Genomic DNA, 19,239 nt, shown 5'->3' on the forward strand with positions numbered 1-19,239 from the left:
TCTGAATGGCACACATACACAATCCATGTCTCAATTGTCTTAGGGCTTCTTCTTTAACCTGTCTCTTTCCCATCTACACTGATTGACATGGATTTAACAGGTGACATCAATAAGGGATCATAGCTTTCACCTGGATTCACTTGGTCAGTCTTATGTTATGGAAAGAGCAGGTGTTCCTAATGTTTTGTACACTGTATACTTTATGTGGCAGCTTAAGTGAGTGGGCGGGGAGTTCCTGTCTGTTATAACCCATAACGTTGCCATGTTGACTTTACCAGCGAAGAGACGTGTGGCGGGCCATGTCACATGACCATCTCCTCCATTACACAAATGAGTCACAAGCTAAGGGGAGCTATGTCATGTTTAGTCAGCCAGTAATTGTCTTAATGGCTGCCTCTGAGCTTTGATATGCCCTTTTTTAATTTCAGCAACTTTGCAATAAAGCGATAAACCTCTTCCTTGTACATTGCACACCCCCTTTCATTATTAAAAGTTAATGAAACAAATGGTGGCACGTTCCATTTAAAAGGCAATTGCGGTCCAGATTGGAAATGTTAGTGTTTTTAATCATTTGCCTTAGTGGATTAATTATGTTGGTCGGAGATTCCAGCACACACAGGCTTTCAGCAAGCACTATTCTTAAATGATGTTTGAAAGCAATGAGGTCATCCTGTGTTTCTATCTTGACCCTCACTCTCATCCTAAATCTTATAGATTAATTAATCTTATAGAACAAGGTATTGACAGTCTTTCTGGATACACAGACACATGTGATTGTTGTGTTTTGTCCTTCTAGGACCGTACAGTAACATCTAATTGCTTTTGCACTTTGCCTGCATCTTTTATTGATTGGCTGCATTTGGAAACACTGGGTTAATACAATTGTCACTCATGAACTAAATCATCAAACATTCATCATTTTTATGGGGCACCCTTGGTGTATGTAAGTGGCCACGTTATTTCCACATGCGTTAGCAATGGCATTCTGCTTTTAATTAGACGGATCAAGAGGGGTATTCCACAGTTAAACTGGAGCATATATATGAATGTCTCGAGCACCAATGGCAGTAAGTTCACACTGCAGACTCAACAAGACTTTACCAACTTGACTTCTAATGGTTGGAGGCTTCCACTTGTCTGCTCTGCTCAAAAATGCCTGTCACGGCTCATTAGAAGTGCAGGCTGTCATATCCACTGTACAGTCTGTGTGGCAGGAGTATCATTATACAGTGCAGCACCACGGGTCCACCTGCTTGCCCGTTACATTCATGTGACTTGTGACTAGTGTTGCACACACTGTTAGTAGTGGGGGCCACTAAAACTTGTGGTGTACCTCCTGTTGGTCCTACAGTGCCTTGCAAAAGTTTTCATCGCCCTTGGCGTTTTTCCTATTTTGTTGCATTACAACCTGCAATTTTAAATGGATTTTTATTTTTATTGAATCTAATAGTCCAAATTGGTGAAGTGAAATGAAAAAAAAGATTTTAAAAATCTAAAAAATAAAAACTGGAAAGTGGTGCATATGTATTCACCCCCTTTGCTATGAAGCCCCTAAATACGATCTGGTGCAACCAATTACCTTCAGAAGTCATAATTAGTTAAATAAAGTCCGCCAATGTGCAATCTAAATGTCACATGATCTCAGTATACAGTTGAAGTTGGAAGTTTACATACACCTTAGCCAAATACATTTAAACGCAGTTTTTTCACAATTCCTGACATTTAATCCTTGTCAAAATTCCCTGTTTTAGGTCAGTTAGGATCACCACTTTATTTTAAGAATGTGAAATGTCAGAATAATAGTAGAGAGAATGCTTTATTTCTTTCATCACATTCCCAGTGGGTCAGAAGTTTGCATGCACTCAATTAGTATTTGGTAGCATTGCATTTAAATTGTTTAACTTGGGTCAAACGTTTCGAGTAGCCTTCCAAGAGCTTCCCACAATAAGTTGGGTGAATTTTGGCCCATTCCTCCTGACAGAGCTGGTGTAACTGAGTCAGGTTTGTAGGCCTCCTTGCTCGCACACATCTTTTCAGTTCTGCCCACAAATGTTCTATAGGATTGAGGTCGGGGCTTTGTGATGGCCACTCCAATACCTTGACTTTGTTGTCCTTAAGCCATTTTGCCACAACTTTGGAAGTATGCTTGGGGTCATTGTCCATTTGGAAGACCCATTTGCGACCAAGTTTTAACTTCCTGACCAATGGCCAACCAGTTCTATTTTTGTTTCATCAGACCAGAGGACATTTCTCCAAACAGTATAATCTTTGTCCCCATGTGGAGTTGCAAACCATAGTCTGGCTTTTTTATGGCGGTTTTGGAGCAGTGGCTTCTTCCTTGCTGAGCGTCCTTCAGGTTATGTCGATATAGGACTTATTTTACTGTGGATATAGATACTTTTGTACCTGTTTCCTCCAGAATCTTCACAAAGTCCTTGCTGTTGTTCTGGGAATGATTTGCACTTTTCGCACCAAAGTACATTCATCTCTAGGAGACAGAACGCGTCTCCTTCCTGAGCGGTATGACGGCTGCTTGGTCCTATGGTGTTTCTACTTGCGTACAATTGTTTGTACAGATGAACGTGGTAACTTCAGGCATTTGGAAATTGCTCTCAAGGATGAACCAGACTTGTGGAGGTCTACAAAAAATTTTTTCGGAGGTCTTGGCTTATTTCTTTTGATTTTCCCATGATGTCAAGCAAAGAGACACTATGTTTGAAGGTAGGCCTTGAAATATATCCACAGGTACACCTCCAATTGACTCAAATTATGTCAATTAACCTATCAGAAGCTTCTAACGCCATGATATCATTTTCTGGAATTTTACAAGCTGTTTAAAGGCACAGTCAACTTAGTGTATGTAAACTTCTGACCCACTGGAATTGTGATACAGTGAATTATAAGTAAAATAATCTGTCTGTATACAATTGTTGGAAAAATTACTTGTCATGCACAAAGTAGATGTCCTAACCGACTTGCCAATACTATAGTTTGTTAACAAGAAATGTGTAGAGTGGTTGAAAAACAAGTTTAAATGACTCCAACCTAAGTGTATGTAAACTTCAGACTTCAACTGTACGTACACATGTTCTGTAAGGCCCCAGAGTCTGCAACACCACTAAGCAATGGGCACCAACAAGCAAGCAGCACCATGAAGACCATGGAACTCTCCAAACAGTTCAGGGACAAAGTTGTGGAGAAGTACAGATCAGGGTTGGGTTATAAAAAAATATCAGATACTTTGAACATCCCACGAAGCACTATTTAAATCCATTATTAAAAAAATGGAAAGAGTATGGCACCACAACAAACCTGCCAAGAGAGGGCTGCCCACCAAAACTAATGGACCAGGCAAGGAGGGCATTAATCCGAGGCAACAAAGAGACCAAAGATAACCCTGAAGGAGCTGCAATGCCCCAACAGCGGAGATTGGAGTATCTGTCCATAGGACCACTTTAAGCCATACACTCCACAGAGCTGGGCTTTACAGAAGAGTGGTCAGAAAAAAAGCCATTGCTTAAAGAAAAAAATAAGCAAACACGTTTGGTGTTCAGCAAAAGGCATCTGGGAGACTCTCCAAACATATGGAAGAAGGTACTCAGGGTTATGAGAGCTTTTTGACCATCAAGGAAAACGCTATGTCTGACGCAAATCCAACACCTCTCATCACCCCGAGAACTTCATCCCCACAGTGACACATGGTGGTGGCAGCATTATGATGTGGGGAAGGTTTTCATCGGCAGGGACTGGGAAACTGGTCAGAATAGAAGGAATGATGGATGGTGCTAAATACAGGGAAATTCTTGAAGGAAACCTGTTTCAGTCTTCCAGAGATTTGAGACTGGGACGGAGGTTCACCTTCCAGCTGGACAATGATCCTTTAGCATACTGCTAAAGCAACACTCGAGTGGTTTAAGGGGAAACATTTAAATGTCTTGGAATGGCCTAGTCAAAGCCCTGACCTCAATCCAATTGAGAATCTGTGGTTTGACTGAAAGATTGCTGTACACCAGCGGAACCCATCCAACTTGAAGGAGCTGGAGCAGTTTTGCCTTGAAGAATGGGCAAAGATCCCAGTGGCTAGATGTGCCAAGCTTATAGAGACATACCCCAAGAAACTTGCAGCTGTATTGCTGCAAAAGGTGGCTATACAAAGTATTGACTTCGGGGGGTGAATAGTTATGCACGCTCAAATTTTCCGTTTTTTTGTATTATTTCTTGTTTGTTTCACAATAAAAAATATTTTGCATCTTCAAAGTGGTAGGCATGTTGTGTAAATCAAATGATACAAACCCCCCAAAAAATATATTTTAATTCCAGGTTCTAAGGCAACAAAATAGTAAAAATGCCAAGGGGGTGAATACTTTCGCAAGCCACTGTATTTGGGACTTTGAAGAGGCTGCTATGGAGAATCTGAACAACTGCCAAGATGTGAGCCTAGTTAACTAGCGTGTGTTAAAAAGTGTGACTTAGCTGTGCTCCTACCTTGGCTATAGATGATAATGGCTGTCATTATCTGTCATTATCAGGCATGTGAACATGGGAATTATTTTTCTCTCTCTTGCATTTACACAGAGGGATTGAAAAATATAATGTCTGTCACTCAATTAACATTTGTTCATAGAACTTCAACCTGCTCCAGATTCACTGTTGATAAACCCTGGCTCCAGCCAGTCTCAGTGTCAATTCCCTAAGCCTGTGTGCTGAGGTAGTTGGGCTGAAGTTGAGTGAGACTTTATAGTACCAGAATTAAACCTGTTCTTCACCAGTAAGGCTCATGTCTGCTGAATCATGCCTCTCTGCCAAGTTTCTACACTGTCTGTACAAGTTCTTTCATTTATTTGTTGCTCTCTCAAAGACTTATGCATCACTTATCCGCAACCGTCTGCACATCCTAATTGCTCTCTCTCTCACCCTCCTCCACTCCTTCGCATCACATATATCCTGTCTTGTTTATCATGCATTGCTTGCTGTACCTCCTCTGCCATCTCTCCTTCCCACTCCACCTCTCAGTTTTTGCCCCATGCTCATGCTACATCTCTCCTTTCCTCTCTCTATCTCTCTTTCTCTCTCTCACTACCTCATTCCCTCCACTCTTGATATGTATTTGATGAGAACCAGCTGAAAACCCTTGGATTCACAGCTGTAAAAGTCAGCTGGGCCTAGAACTGATTCCAGGACTCGTTTTTGGATAACCACTGAAAGTACTGGAAGTTGTTTTGAAACCCAGCAAAAAACAAACAGGTTTTTACAGCATTTTGTACCCAAGAAATGTGTAAGGATGATAAACGAATTCCTATGGGGCGTACCCATGGTTACTAAGTGTGAGATTGGCCTAGCTGGGGGAAGTGGGTGAGCAGAGGAGGGTGCCTAGCCTTAAGGAAACACAGACATTCTGACAGAGTGCTGCTATTACTGTATACTGGATAGGCCACTTCCATAGCCTAGCATAGCATGGCTGGGGGGACTCTAGTTGAGCTATACCCTCATGCTCATTTAACAGCAATCACACACACAGTGACAAACACTAATGATTTACTGCTTACATTGTTATTAATGATGCCGATATTGCTTATCATGCAATTAAGGATAGTGCTCCAAATGTCAAGGGAAGGCGGGCGTTTAATGAATTCCCTGTGGTTAGACTACAGTAGTTATGCATTGATTCAGTGGTGTCGTCGACAGTGAACAATGAGCCGGGGATGTATAGCCTTCAGGCCATAGCCGCAGCCCTATGCACATACACATAGGCTGCTGCATCTTGTTTGCGTGTCACAGGGCAGCGTTGGGAATTGACAACATATTGTCTTGTGCCGCTCATCGTGGACCGATAATCTCCCCACCTGTTCTCTCACAGCGTTCGAAAATGGCCGACGCAGCGGATGAGGCGGAGTGACAAATGAAAGTGGGTTGATCGCCGCCAGTGCTACTCTCTGTGTGCTGTTCGCGGATGCAGCACCGACGGAGCTTGCTCTATTTATTTATTTGTAATAGTCACATGTGGCTGTCTCATGTGGCTGTCTCATGGTGCTGTCTCTCTGTCACTGATGGGCCCAGCTGGATGTTGGGCAAAGAACACTGAACACTGTGCTCTCCTATCTGATGGGAATATTGTGCACGGGGAAATGAACACCACAATCCTAGATTTGTCTCTGTTAGGTAAGTAGCTGAGTGGCAATTATATGTGGATGTGTGACTGATGTATTTCTGTTCACCTTACTACACAATACACATATAGCACTGTAATGATTTAAGATCAATACCTCCACTAGAACATATCAAAAGCCAATCAACTCTGACTCTGAATAAGTCTCAAAAGGTTCTTACAGTAAAAAGCTAAAGCTGGAATAAGAAATGCTCTGCAGTGAGCCTGTCCCTCTACTGGCCTGTCCCTCTACCTTTGTGGTGGAAAGCAGAGATAGCCACTCCACTCCACTGACACTGTGTATGATTAGAAGATTCATCAAGCTACGCCTACAGGCTTGAGTGTGAAGGAGCCGCTCGCAGTTATTTCATATATGAAGTGTTAGCGCTGTGCCTGTGACTGGACAGCGAGTCATTTCAGCCAGCCACAGTGTGAGGTACAGAGGTGAGAATAGGTGTCGCTGCTCACACTGACTAGAGACGGAGTGTCATCGTTCTGCTCTCCCAATGCGTCATGTCCTCGAGGACTCCAATTGGCTATCCTGCAAGCTACAGTATATCTGTTCGTTTTTTCCCTCCCTGAGTTTTATCTGAGAAAATAATTGAGAAAAGTGTTGTCAATGGTCAAACATACTGTATCGAAAGAGACTTGTCAAATCACTGTGTTGCTCTTCAGCAGGGATGATTGCATTTAATGAGAAACCCTGTAACCAAGGAAGATCTTAGACATTTCAGCGGAAGAACTCAGATTTAAACCAAAAATACTGGGCTCACTGTCTCTCCTCCCTGTGCTGTCTCGCTGCCTTACATAAGAGTCCCCGCGGAGAGGAAAGAGAGGAAGCGGAGAGGAAAGAGAGGAAGCAGAGAGGAAAATTAACCCAAGAACAAGTAAGGTGCTTTCTAGGCCAAGTGGTTTGCATCAGCAGTTATGCTAAAGCTGATCCCCAAAACAATTCCTGAGCTTTTAATTATGCAGGCCGACAAGTGGCTCAGGGAGCTAACTAAAAGGAGGGGAAACCGAGGGTGGCATGAAGGGAGGAGGATTAGTGGGTGCATGTCAGGGTTGCCCAATGCCCGTCTGCATCATCCGCCCTTCATTATTCCCTTCCCTTCATTCCGAGGAGGATGTGGGCTGTTGCATGTGGGAGCGGACGGATTTCTGCCTCCTCTCTCTCTCACTCTCTCTCTTTCGCTCTCTCTCTCTCTCTGAAATACCCACTGTAACATCCCAGATTGAATTCAGTGGGATGGGAAATACAGAGAAATGGAAGGAGGACAACAGGGTTTATTTAATGTAATGGATTAAATTCAGGGAACTGGATGTTGTTGAAAGAGGTAGTCAATTTTATATCCTCTATGTATTGCGGTTTGCCAGCAGAAATTCAGCATGCGTGGGGTATTATTCCCCCTGATATATTCTCAGCCAGTGTACTTGTGTTGCAGTCAAATGAAGCCCCATCTGACAACTACATCACCAGTTCTGCTCTATCACATGCAGCAGCGTGTATTCCCCATCCAAAGTATCAGTATAGATAGATATAATTCTGCTCAAAAAACATGTTTAAAAATTCGGCCTCCACTCCCGGATTCAACTTCACTGTGACAGAGGAAACAGAACTTAATATGGCATACTCCGTTTCTATGTCTGGAGGTTTCTTTAGCTCACATCATCTGTGAATAATATGACCACAATGCCATTTGAATGTATTATTGAAAGTTGGGACCTTTAGTGTAAATGCCAATAAGATGCTTTACTTTGGGTTTCATTTTAACGCTGTTTGCAGCATGTATGACACCTAGGTTTGACAGCAAACGAGATATGTCTATTTTCTGATGTGAGATATGTCTATTTTCTGGTGTGAGATATGTCTATTTTCTGATGTGAGATATGTCTATTTTCTGATGTGAGATATGTCTATTTTGGGTCATTCTTGAATTGCAGTGGTACATTATGTCCCTTGATTTGGGCAACATGTAAAAACACTTTAATATTTCAAAAACAAATAATACATAAGTCCTTTATATTTGTATGCATTGTATAAACTACTAGGGCCTAGCAAGTTGGATTGTCCCACTGGAGATGTGTAGAGGTGTAGTGACATATTTTGGTGATTTAGAGATATGTCTATTATGTCTATCTGTCTATTATTTTGAGTACTCGAATGTGAACACAAGTATTTAATATTGTATATGCTGTATCAATAAACAAAGAAGGCTATTAGAATATATTTTTTTTTGGGGGGGGGAATAATGCGTGCCCCTCAGTCTTATGTCATTGGTGTTACCGTCTTGAAAATCACGTCAATTACAGTACAAGGACCTTGAGCATTCTCTCCAGTGGCAAACTGTTATCGGAGTAGGGGTCAATATTAAAGAAAATTATTAGCTAATTACATCCTTCTAGTATGTCATAAATTTGAGGCTTCAATTGTTCATTTGGGGTGTCTAAATCCAAAGTGTCACTTGGTGTTAGTCAATTTAAGTGAAAGGAAATAACATTGTGAGCAAAATGATTAATCATATCACGTTAGTAAATTATTTTGAAAGATTTGATGACCTTACATTTAAGCATTTGTGGCCTCTATTTCAGATCCTGATTTACATAACATTTCTCATTGGCGTTACCATCACGTTACCATCATTGGTGTTACTACTCCTACTGGTGGCACAATGTTATCATAATGGTAAAACATGTTTAAAGTCGTTAAGCTACCATATTAGTTGATTTAGATTTTATTGAAATACTTTTAAATAAATACAAATCTAGAAAAATTTATTTCATTTTTCCCAAAATACCATGCCCAAATGCCACCATAATTCAAGAAAGATTCAATCTCTCTCAGAAATAACGTGACTCCTTGGATAACCCAAAATAATTTAAAGTCATTAAGCTACCATATCAGTTGATTTAGAATGCGAAGATGTACCCAAATGCATTGAAATAAATACAGCCCCCCCCCTACACTCTCCTGTAAGTCACACCAAGTGAGAGAAGGTATTGCTTATTTAAGGGTGTCCCTGGTCAAGGATGTATGTGCAAGCCTCCACACTGACTGACAATTGCGGGTCAGGAACAGCAGGTGGCTTTTTCCAAGATGAGAACTCGCTTCCTGAATTGTGGTTGCCTGACATCGATCTCCAAATGTCAATGTATTACATTATCCCATTGTTGACAATATGAGATTTGGTTATGTTTTCGCTACACTACAGCAATAGCAATAAGGCTGACTCTCAGACCTCCATAATGCATGAGGAATCGAAACTCCTAGTTCTGTTTGCTTAGAGTATATTATTTTCTGTGTGGTGGAGTCAGAGGAATTTGAAAGGCTATGGAAAGGCAGAAGCTTGGCAAGAACAACCCTCTGAAACATACTACACATACCCACACTCAGCCATACACACAGCGGCACTCATACTTAAACATCATACTAACTCTGGCACACACTTACTCACACACAGCCTGCGCGCACAAACGTAGGCTCGTGACTACACCAGCACTCGTAACTACACACCAATGCACGTGCACACACATACACACATAGACACACACACACATCAACACATGCACACGGAGGAAGAGGATGAGAGGCAAGTAAGTGGGAGAAATGGCATGGAGAGAAAGAGACTCATCTCTAATGTTAGACTGGTTTACATTCTGACGTCCACGGCTGAGATAGAAACTCTTGTCAACTTCCCCTCGAACCAAAAAGAGCCCTAATAATCTTATCCCCTCTTCCGATGCCTCCCTATACAGATAAATTGCCACTCAAGTCAACGTCATTCTGGGACACAAAAAGGCCTGCAGATGCACCAATCATATCAAGTAAATTGCATACAGTCAGTTAACTGCACTGATGCCAACCACGGAGCTATTGGCTTGTGCTCGGGGATCACAAAAAGGGCCGCCTAAATTCATTTCCCCTTCACAAGCGCGGAATGTTATGTCCGGGACAAGCTAAATAATGAAGGAGTAGAGAGGACCTAGAGAGAGTGGAAGGTATTTAGGCTATACAGCCCAAGAGATAGTGCCCCATTGAAACGCCCATCAACTCTCCAACAGGCTATACTTAGGAAATGATGAGCAAAAGACAAAATGATGACAAACCCTGTAAGAGGTTTAGTCCTCAGAGAAGAACAATGCCCTCTGGGAAATCCAATCATCCAACCAGAAAATGCTCTTTTTTGTTGCTTGAGTCTCAGTATCTGAGGAGTGAAACCTCCTGTAAATGAACATGACACACGCTGCATTGAGACTGCTGTGCCTGTTTACTGGCTGCTGTGCCATTTCTAGACATTGTAATTTGTCGTGGTTGGTTTCTCCACTTCACCCTGTCAACCAAAAGCAACATTTGTATTGTGTTTTTATTTCACAGGGCATTGGGGCAAAAACATGGCGTTCCATTTCAGATATTCTGTGCAGTGTGGACAAGCTGTTCAAAAGGATTCTACATATACCCAGATACAAGTACCCCAGGGTACTGGATGGATAGATACGTTATACAGCTGTGGGTATAAATCTGTTGTCTACTATTAAGAAACATTCTGTAGCAGTGCTGTTTACTGTAGGTAGGCTATGTGAGTGGAATAAGGGATGCATCTTTTCTGAGAGCTTTTCCAGTGACTGAAGTGGGTTAACATCAGACCGTACTGTGGACATCTGGTTGAATGATGGGCGGATCGGGTCTTCTCACTCATTCCATTCCAAAGACAGGCGGAAAGTGTGAAGTTGCTTTAAGACCCGAGCGTCAGCAGACTTTTGCTGCCATGCCGTGTGAGAGGCATTCCAGTTCGGCTCTTGTCATCAACTCTTTAAAACCATCTTGCACCTTCTAATAGGATCCAACACCAGCTATGTTTTATGGATAGAGTAGCTCACTTGGCGGTATTTATTCAGTAATAATGATCAGATGTGTTCACACGCATGCTGTGAAAGTGTCATGGCATTTTGTATTATTCAACAGAGGCACGTGGGTTGACGCAAGAGGTGCCTCCCCAGAGATTGAGATGGAAAGTCACAGAGAGGGAGAAGGGGGAAGGAGATATAAAGAAAGAAAGCAGGGAGGGAGGTTGAAAGTGTGGTGAGAATAAAAGCAATTTGCATCACCGCTCCACTGAGCTTTCCTTACCTTTCATATTCCCTCCCTTCCAGCAAACACACCACTGCCATTGAAAATGGATAACTCACTTCAAGGGTAGTGGGTGATGAGGAAGCAGAAATAGAACCCATAGTCGCCCCCCCCCCCCCCCCCACACCACCATCCCGCACTGCCTCGGTCCACTCAGGGTGGGGGACTGGTTATTGGGGGGAATAGTAACGAAAAGGTGGCCTTATTGCATGCTCTGTCCAGGCCCTGCTATTGCCACTGTCAGGACACATTTGATAGGAGCCCGCCTAGTGAGGCAGCATCTCTACCCGAGGCTGTGTTTTATCCACAAATTGTGCCTGCAGCGTTTTTGGCCCAACACGGGTCAGTCATGCCAGGACTACTCAACATGTTTTTTTTTGTTTTAGTCATTGTTGTTTTCAATCTCTGTGTATCGGAAACTAAACACGTGCAATGGCATGGAGAGAGGATATACCTGAAATTCCATTTCCGGCGATAAGGAACAAGGTTATACAATGGATACAAAATGTGGACACTTGATTATTCCCTGTTGAATATAGTATTGGTGATGAATCCTTACTTTCCTGTCAGCAGCTGAGTAATTGCACAACACTCTTTGGTACTCAGACCTGACCCATGTTTCAACACTTGTCTTCAGTTAGCATTCTGTGAAAGCCTCTTAGGCTGCAGTGGCACTTGCCCTGAGTCTGAGAGGAGAAAAAGGATTTTGGAAACTTTCAAAAGGTAGAAAGAAAATTAAACCTTTAGATCTACCTTAATAATGCGTAGTCATAATCTAGGTTTTTGATGGTGTGGAGGTTTGGTTTTGTGACTGCGATAAGTGGCCAAACTGAGCCATTGGATGCAGCCATTTGTTAAAGGGATTTGTTAATATGAAGCCAACAGCTGTGCGAGAGGTTGGAGAAAAAATAATTACTCTATTGTCGTCCTCACTGGCAGCCCAGCTCTCATAAATCTAGCCGTCCCTTTTTCTCTCCTTTGACTTATATTACTTAGTGATGCTCATTACCACTGGTGTTATGACAGACTCCTCCACACTGACACTGGCTAGCACTGCGATTCTGTTGATTCTCAGCAGCAGTTCCCCCTCTCCTAACAGAGAGATGGAGGCTATAACACGCCTTTGAGGAGCTCCATGTTTTGCTCCATGTTTTACTCCAGTCCCAGTAACTTTGGCGCAGGGCCATCCTGCTAAGCAAGCCTTCCATCTCAGGTGAAGCTGGTTCAAGACAATAGCAGCAATGGGATGACAAGGGGGACTCTCTATCCCTCAGCATAACAAGCCACAGCAACAATGCAGTCTTTATTCAAGTGTGGAGTCTGTCCAAACTTTGGACAGCTGTGAAAACTCCTATGTGTGAAAACAGGAAAAGCCTCACAGGAAATGCCTACAGTGATTATCTAATCGCTAACGATAACGAGATTTCATAATGATGTGAATACTGCGGGTATAGGTGACAGTAGGCTTTATTGGCAAATTGGCAGTCAGACTGAATTGTACAGTACACACATTTACAATCATAGATTATAATAAAATAGTCAAATCCGAAACTAATCCTAAATTGCAGGTGTAATCCTTCTGCCAGGCGAGAACAGATGCAGTTTACTCTTACCCCAAGGGACTATTCCCCAGACACGCAGAGTGAGCAGTCATGGCAAACGATTTGTTATCGTACATGGATCTATAAACGTTCATATTTCTCTGCCTGAATAAACACACACATGTAACGTGCATGGAAACGCAAACGGTTGCACACACAAACACACACACAGAAACACACACTCTCTCTCTCTCTCACACACACACACACACACACACACACACACACACACACACACACACACACACACACACACACACACACACACACACACACACACACACACACACACACACACACACACTCCACTCTGTTCCTATCATCTTCTATCTCTTCTACTCTATGACTTTCATAGGGAATACTGTGGTACTTCTAACAAGTTATTTTGCCAATGTTGGCACTGTAGTCTACCAAATGCAGACTCTAGTGACAACATCAATACATACAATACTCACAATAGTTCACTGTGGAGTGTTGTGTACACAGTACATGGACCACAGACTGATTGATATGATAGAGCAGTGTAACCAAAGCCAAAGGGAGAGCTCATACTTCAATGCACCATGGCCTTGAGCCTTTCTCATCAGAAAGAGAGAAGGACCCCATGCCTAGTAGATGCTACAGATATACTACCTTAATTTGACTAGTTTCTCACAACATTCAAATAATCCTGCAGTAACAAGACATGATTTATTAATGTGGATTATAATGAATGGACATTTATTGTCGGGGGTGATACATGTTTTGTTAGGGCACGTCAAGTTTGACATTTTTAAGAGGAAATGACAAACTTATGAAGCCTTTTGAAACATTGAATACACTACAAAGTTGAATTTCCTGCCACGCAGGAAAATGCTTTGCGACGACAGAGTGATCAAATTAAGATAGCAGATCGGTATTGTGTAGTGATGAGTGGAGAGGGAACTAGGTTGTGAAGCCTCCATGGAAACAAAGCCCAGCATGTGTTGTTAAGATTGCGAGAGTGAGCACAGCGAGAGTTATTACATAAAGATCAACTGGGATGTATCTCAAGTGTTGGGAGGCTGCACGTGCAGGAAGGGGCCTGTTTAGTACAGTAAAGTGCTGTAAGATATCTGTACATATCCTCAACCACCACTAACCAACAGCAGACTTAATAACGGTTTCTCAATTTCCTGTGCCCACCCACACTTACCTTCTGTCTGGAGTGTTAACATAGGGGACTCGGCAGCCTAGTTACTTAGGCTTTGGAGCAGCAGTTGATTCGTCAGAGGATCAGGTGCAAAAATAGATTCCATTTATTTAAAAATAATTTAGGGCTAGGCGGGACACCTGTCGACAACATCCGGTGAAATTGGAGGGCGCGCAATTCAAATAAATAATCGTAATATTAAACATTTATGAACATATTAGTATCTTATATCGGTTAAAATCTTAAATTCTTGTTAATCTAACTGCATTGTCTGATTTGCAATAGGCTTTACAGCGAAAGCATACCATGCAATTTTTTAGGACCGCGCCGCACATCAACATATTTTTCAACCAGCACAGGCTTCATAAAATCACAAATAGCGATTAAATAATCACTTACTTTTTGAAAATCTTCCTCTGTTTGCAATCCCAAGGGTCCCAGCTACAACATGCATGGTCGTTTTGTTAGATAAAATCTTTCTTTATATCCCAAAAAGTCTCTTTAGTTGGCGCCATCGATTTGAGTAATCCACTCTACTCTACCACTACAATCTACTCTACCAAAAGCCAACAATATAATTTTTGAGAATTTGGCAGTAAGTCAAACCAGTCTCACAACCGCAAACTATGTGTATGGCGTCGTGTGGGCGAGCAGTTTTCTGATGTCAACGTTATGAACAGACTGTCCTGTCCCATGGTGGCGGTGGTGTTATGGTATGGGCAGGCATAAGCTACGAACAATGAACATAATTTCATTTTGTCGTGACATTCATCCGCCCCCATCACCTCATGTTTCAGCATGATAATGCACAGCCCCATGTCACAAGGATCTGTACATAATTCCTGAAAGCTGAAAATGTCCCAGTTCTTCCATGGCCTGCATACTCACCAGAAATGTCACCCATTGAGCATGTTTGGGATGCTCTGGATCGTGAATGAATGACAGCGTGTTCTAGTTTCCGCCAACATCCAGCAACTTCACACAGCCCTTGAAGAGAAGTGAGACAACATTCCACAGGCCAGAATCAACAGCCTGATCAACTCTATGCGAAGAACGTGTGTCGTGCTGAATGAACACGCCTTTTCTACTCAACCCAAAAGCTCTTTTTAGAGCTCAGTGTCGCTGCTCCACCAGTATCGTTGTGCTTAGGCCTCCCAGATCCCCTGGAATGCCCTAGCTGCGCCATCCTTTCTTTAGATGAGAGGAAGCAGCGGTGGACATTTTTCAGGGTAGATTTCGCTCTAGAAGACGCCATGACTATGTTAGCCTCAGATTCTGCGGGATTTGGTCGCAGCCATAGCTGAGCCCGACCTTTTCATTAATTCTGGAAGTGTTCGGTTCGGCAGGGAGTACATTTTGGAGCGTTGCGTTCCGCCTTAAACCACTAGGAGCAGAGCTCCCATATGGGGGTCCGCTCCACTCATAGAACTGGAGTTGCAAATCTGGTAACTATCGTTTTCTGATCCACGCCCTTACTTTTTGTTAATGTATCTGTGAACAACACGTGCATATCTGTATTCCCAGACATGTGAAATCCATAGATTAGGGCTTAATGAATTCCTTTCAATTGACTGCTTTCCTTAAATGAACTGTAACTCAGGAAAACCTTTGAAATTGTTGCATGCTTCCCCTTACAAAAACAGATCGCAGTTTTGAAACTGCAGTAAAAGTGCAGTAACTGCAGTCGACTGTGGCATTTTGGACGCAGTAATTGCAGAATATCTGCAGTGTATTGCAGTTGACCTGCAGTTATACTGCGCTCTATCTGCAGTTATACTGAAAAATTACTGCAGTAAAAAAAATGTTATTTTGGACACTGTATTTGCAGCATACTGCTGCCATACTGCACTCTGACTGCAATCTTTTTTGTAAGGGGCTTTTATATTTTTGTTCAGTATCTAAAACTCACACAGCTGAGTAGGTGCCTATATACTGGCAGATCTTTGTCACAGCATGTTACCTCATATGCAGCCTCTCTGAATGATAAAAATATATTCCCTAAACTGGCGTAAACCATTAGCACCTAGACCAGGTATTATTAGTATTTTCAATAGACAGTGTTAATACACCTCACAGGCAATATTGATCAATCGACACAACACTGACCAGCAATTAACACTTTATTGAATACAAATACGTAATTTGCATAAAGATGAACATTTTTGATAAGCAGTAAAAACACCCTTAGCCGGAAAAGGAAATAGAAACATTTCAAAATTATGAAAGTTACAACCAGGCTCTGCTGTTTGTTCTTTCATGTTATGATGCACAATGTTTGATGGGACTTGGAAGAGCATAGTTAGGTCAGCAACAATGTTAGCAGCAAACTTTGTTGCAAACAAGAAGTTTACGTGGAGAGAAATGGAGGGATATGTTGAGGCGTGAGTCACGTGACGATAGCTCACTGACTCGATCTCTGTTCCTGCTTTCACGCCCCCCTTTCCAGTCAGTCCATTCGGTGTAGTAGATATAGGGATGTCGTCATCTTTGCAACCAACAGACATATCCAAAAAGGCATGTTCAGCCTCTGAGGAGAAGTGGATCTGCCAGTGGTGACAAAAGTGCCCTGAGACAGCAAGTTTCCCAAGTTTATTTTCATGGATGGATGGATTGCTGTGCTTCTTATTGTTAGCGTAGCAGGGGCAGTGTGCTGGCTTGGCTGTTTGTTCCAAATTCACTCTGAACATTTTGCAATACTCTCTGGCTAACCCCACAAATGATTATATTCAGCTGAAATGCAATGTGCTCTGCAACTCTAATTTTGTCAATTGTTGTTTTATAGAGAATATTAGTAATCATTTGTGGTGACTCATAAGTCAGGAATAGGCTAAGTTACCGAGGATGTAAAAAACCTGAAGTAGTCAATATACAGTATATGAATTGGGGTCATATTTTCTCTCCTTAGATATTTTTAAGCTTGTTTTTTTTACATCCTCGGTAACTTAGCAAAGTCCTGACTTCATAACTAAATGTATTGACTTATGAGTCACCACAAATGATTACTAATATTCTCTTTAAAACAACAATTGACAAAATTAGAGTTGCAGAGCACATTGCATTTCAGCTGAATATAATCATTTGTGGGATTAGCCAGAGAGTATTGCAAAATGTTCAGAGTGAATTTGGAACAAACAGCCAAGCCAGCACACTGCTCCTGCTACGCTAACAATAAGAAGCACAGCAATCCATCCATCCATGAATAATAAACATATTGATAATATAATCTTTACAGTACACAGATACACGTTAAACAGAATACCTGTTTTACAGTGCAGTGCAGACATGCACTACATGCCCAAAGGTATGTGGGCACCTGCTCGTCGAACATCTCATTCCAGAATCATGGGCATTAATGTGGAGTTGGTCCCCCTTTGCAGCTATAACAGCCTCCACTCTTCTGGGAACGCTTTCCACTAGATGTTAGAACATTGGTTGAGGTCAGGGCTCTGTGCAGGCCAGTCAAGTTCTTCCACACCGATCTCGACAAACCATTTCTGTATCGACCTCACTTTGTGCACGGGGGCATTGTCATGCTGAAACAGGAAAGGGCCTTCCCCAAACTGTTGCCACAAAGTTGGAAGCACAGAATAATTGAGAATGTCATTATATGCTGTAGCATTACGACTTCCCTTCACTAGAACTAAGGGGCCTAGCCCGAACCATGAAAAACAGCCTCAGATCATTATTTCTCCTCCACCAAACTTTACATTTGGCACTATGCATTCGGGCGGGTAGTGTTCTCCTGGCATCCGCCAAACCCAGATTTGTCCGTCAGACTGGCAGATGGGGAAGCGTGATTCATCACTCCAGAGAATGCGTTTTCACTACTCAAAAGTCCAATGGCGGAAAGCATTACATCACTCCAGTCGAGGCTTGGCATTGCACATGGTGATGTTAGGCTTGTGTGCTGCTGCTCGGCCATGGAAACCTATTTCATGAAGCTCCCTACGAACAGTTCTTGTGCTGATGTTGCTTCCGGAAGCAGATTGAAACTTGGTAGGGCGTGTTGCAACCAAGAACAGATGATGTGCTACGCACTATGTGCTTCAGCACTCGGTTGTCCTGTTCTGTGAGCTTGTGTGGCCTACGTTGTTGCTCCTAGGCATTTCCACTTCACAATAACAGCACTTACAGTTGACCTGGGCCACTCTAGCAGGGTAGAAATTTGATGAACTAACTTGTTGAAAAGTCACTGAGCTCTTCAGTAAGGCCATTCTACTGCCAATGTTTGTCTATGAAGATTGCATGGCTGGGTGCTCGATTTTATACACCTGTCAGCAACGGGTGTGGCTGAAATAGTCAAATCCACTAATTTGAAGGAGCGTCCACATACCTTTGTATATATAGTGTATTTTTTCGAGTTGTTGTGATGCGAATGCACAATGCCAAGGGAGGGTCGGAAACTCTTGCTACTGAAATAAAAACATGTTTTTTTATTTGGACATGCTGGCATTTGCTATTCACGCGTGCAGTAGTACTAAGCCATTGCAGACAACATTCTTCAAACCAACATTAATGTCTTGCTAAATAACGTTTTTGGGGTCTCTATAACTCTGTCAAATGGTCAGACACATCACACTACTCATGTCGAGTTAATATATTTTTTCTTGACTTTCCATCCTGATCCCTGGGCCCCAGTAATATCTCTCTCTCTCCTCTCTCTCTCTCTCTCTCTTTCTCTCTCTCTCTCTCTCTCTCTCTCTCTTTCTCTCTCTCTCTCTCTCTATGTCTCTCTCTTTCTATGTCTCTCTCTGTCTATGTCTGTCTGTCTCTCTCTATCTCTCTCTATGTCTATCTGTCTCTCTTTATCTTTCTCTTTTTTAGGACTATACATTGACTATGTATTTCCAGCAAGCTTGGCGAGACAAGCGGTTATCCTACTCAGAGATTCCCCTCAATCTCACCCTGGATAACCGGGTAGCGGATCAGCTGTGGGTCCCGGACACCTACTTCCTAAATGACAAGAAGTCTTTTGTCCATGGTGTCACTGTGAAAAACAGAATGATTCGACTGCATCCAGATGGCACTGTGCTCTATAGCCTGAGGTAATGTTTGTAATGTTTCATAATTGTAAAAAAAATCAATGACTTGACATTACTTTGGAGAAATAAGTAAATATTGTAACCAAACCATGTACAAAACCACACCTTGAATAGGCCTATCTCTACCCAATAAAGACAATGTTTGTTGGCAAGTT

General features: G+C 42.3%; 1 protein-coding gene across 1 annotated transcript in view; it reads left to right on the plus strand.

Annotated features, from left to right (window-relative positions):
* LOC139583899 (gamma-aminobutyric acid receptor subunit beta-2) overlaps nucleotides 1-19,239 on the plus strand; it is an 84,718-nt gene that overhangs the window by 9,147 nt on the left and 56,332 nt on the right. The window contains exon 4 of the mRNA XM_071415421.1: nucleotides 18,867-19,087. Within this exon, the coding sequence (XP_071271522.1) occupies nucleotides 18,867-19,087 (221 nt within the window). The remainder of the gene's footprint in view (nucleotides 1-18,866; nucleotides 19,088-19,239) is intronic.

The sequence above is a fragment of the Salvelinus alpinus genome, chromosome 1, assembly GCF_045679555.1.
Source record: "Salvelinus alpinus chromosome 1, SLU_Salpinus.1, whole genome shotgun sequence".
Classification (NCBI taxonomy): domain Eukaryota; kingdom Metazoa; phylum Chordata; class Actinopteri; order Salmoniformes; family Salmonidae; genus Salvelinus; species Salvelinus alpinus.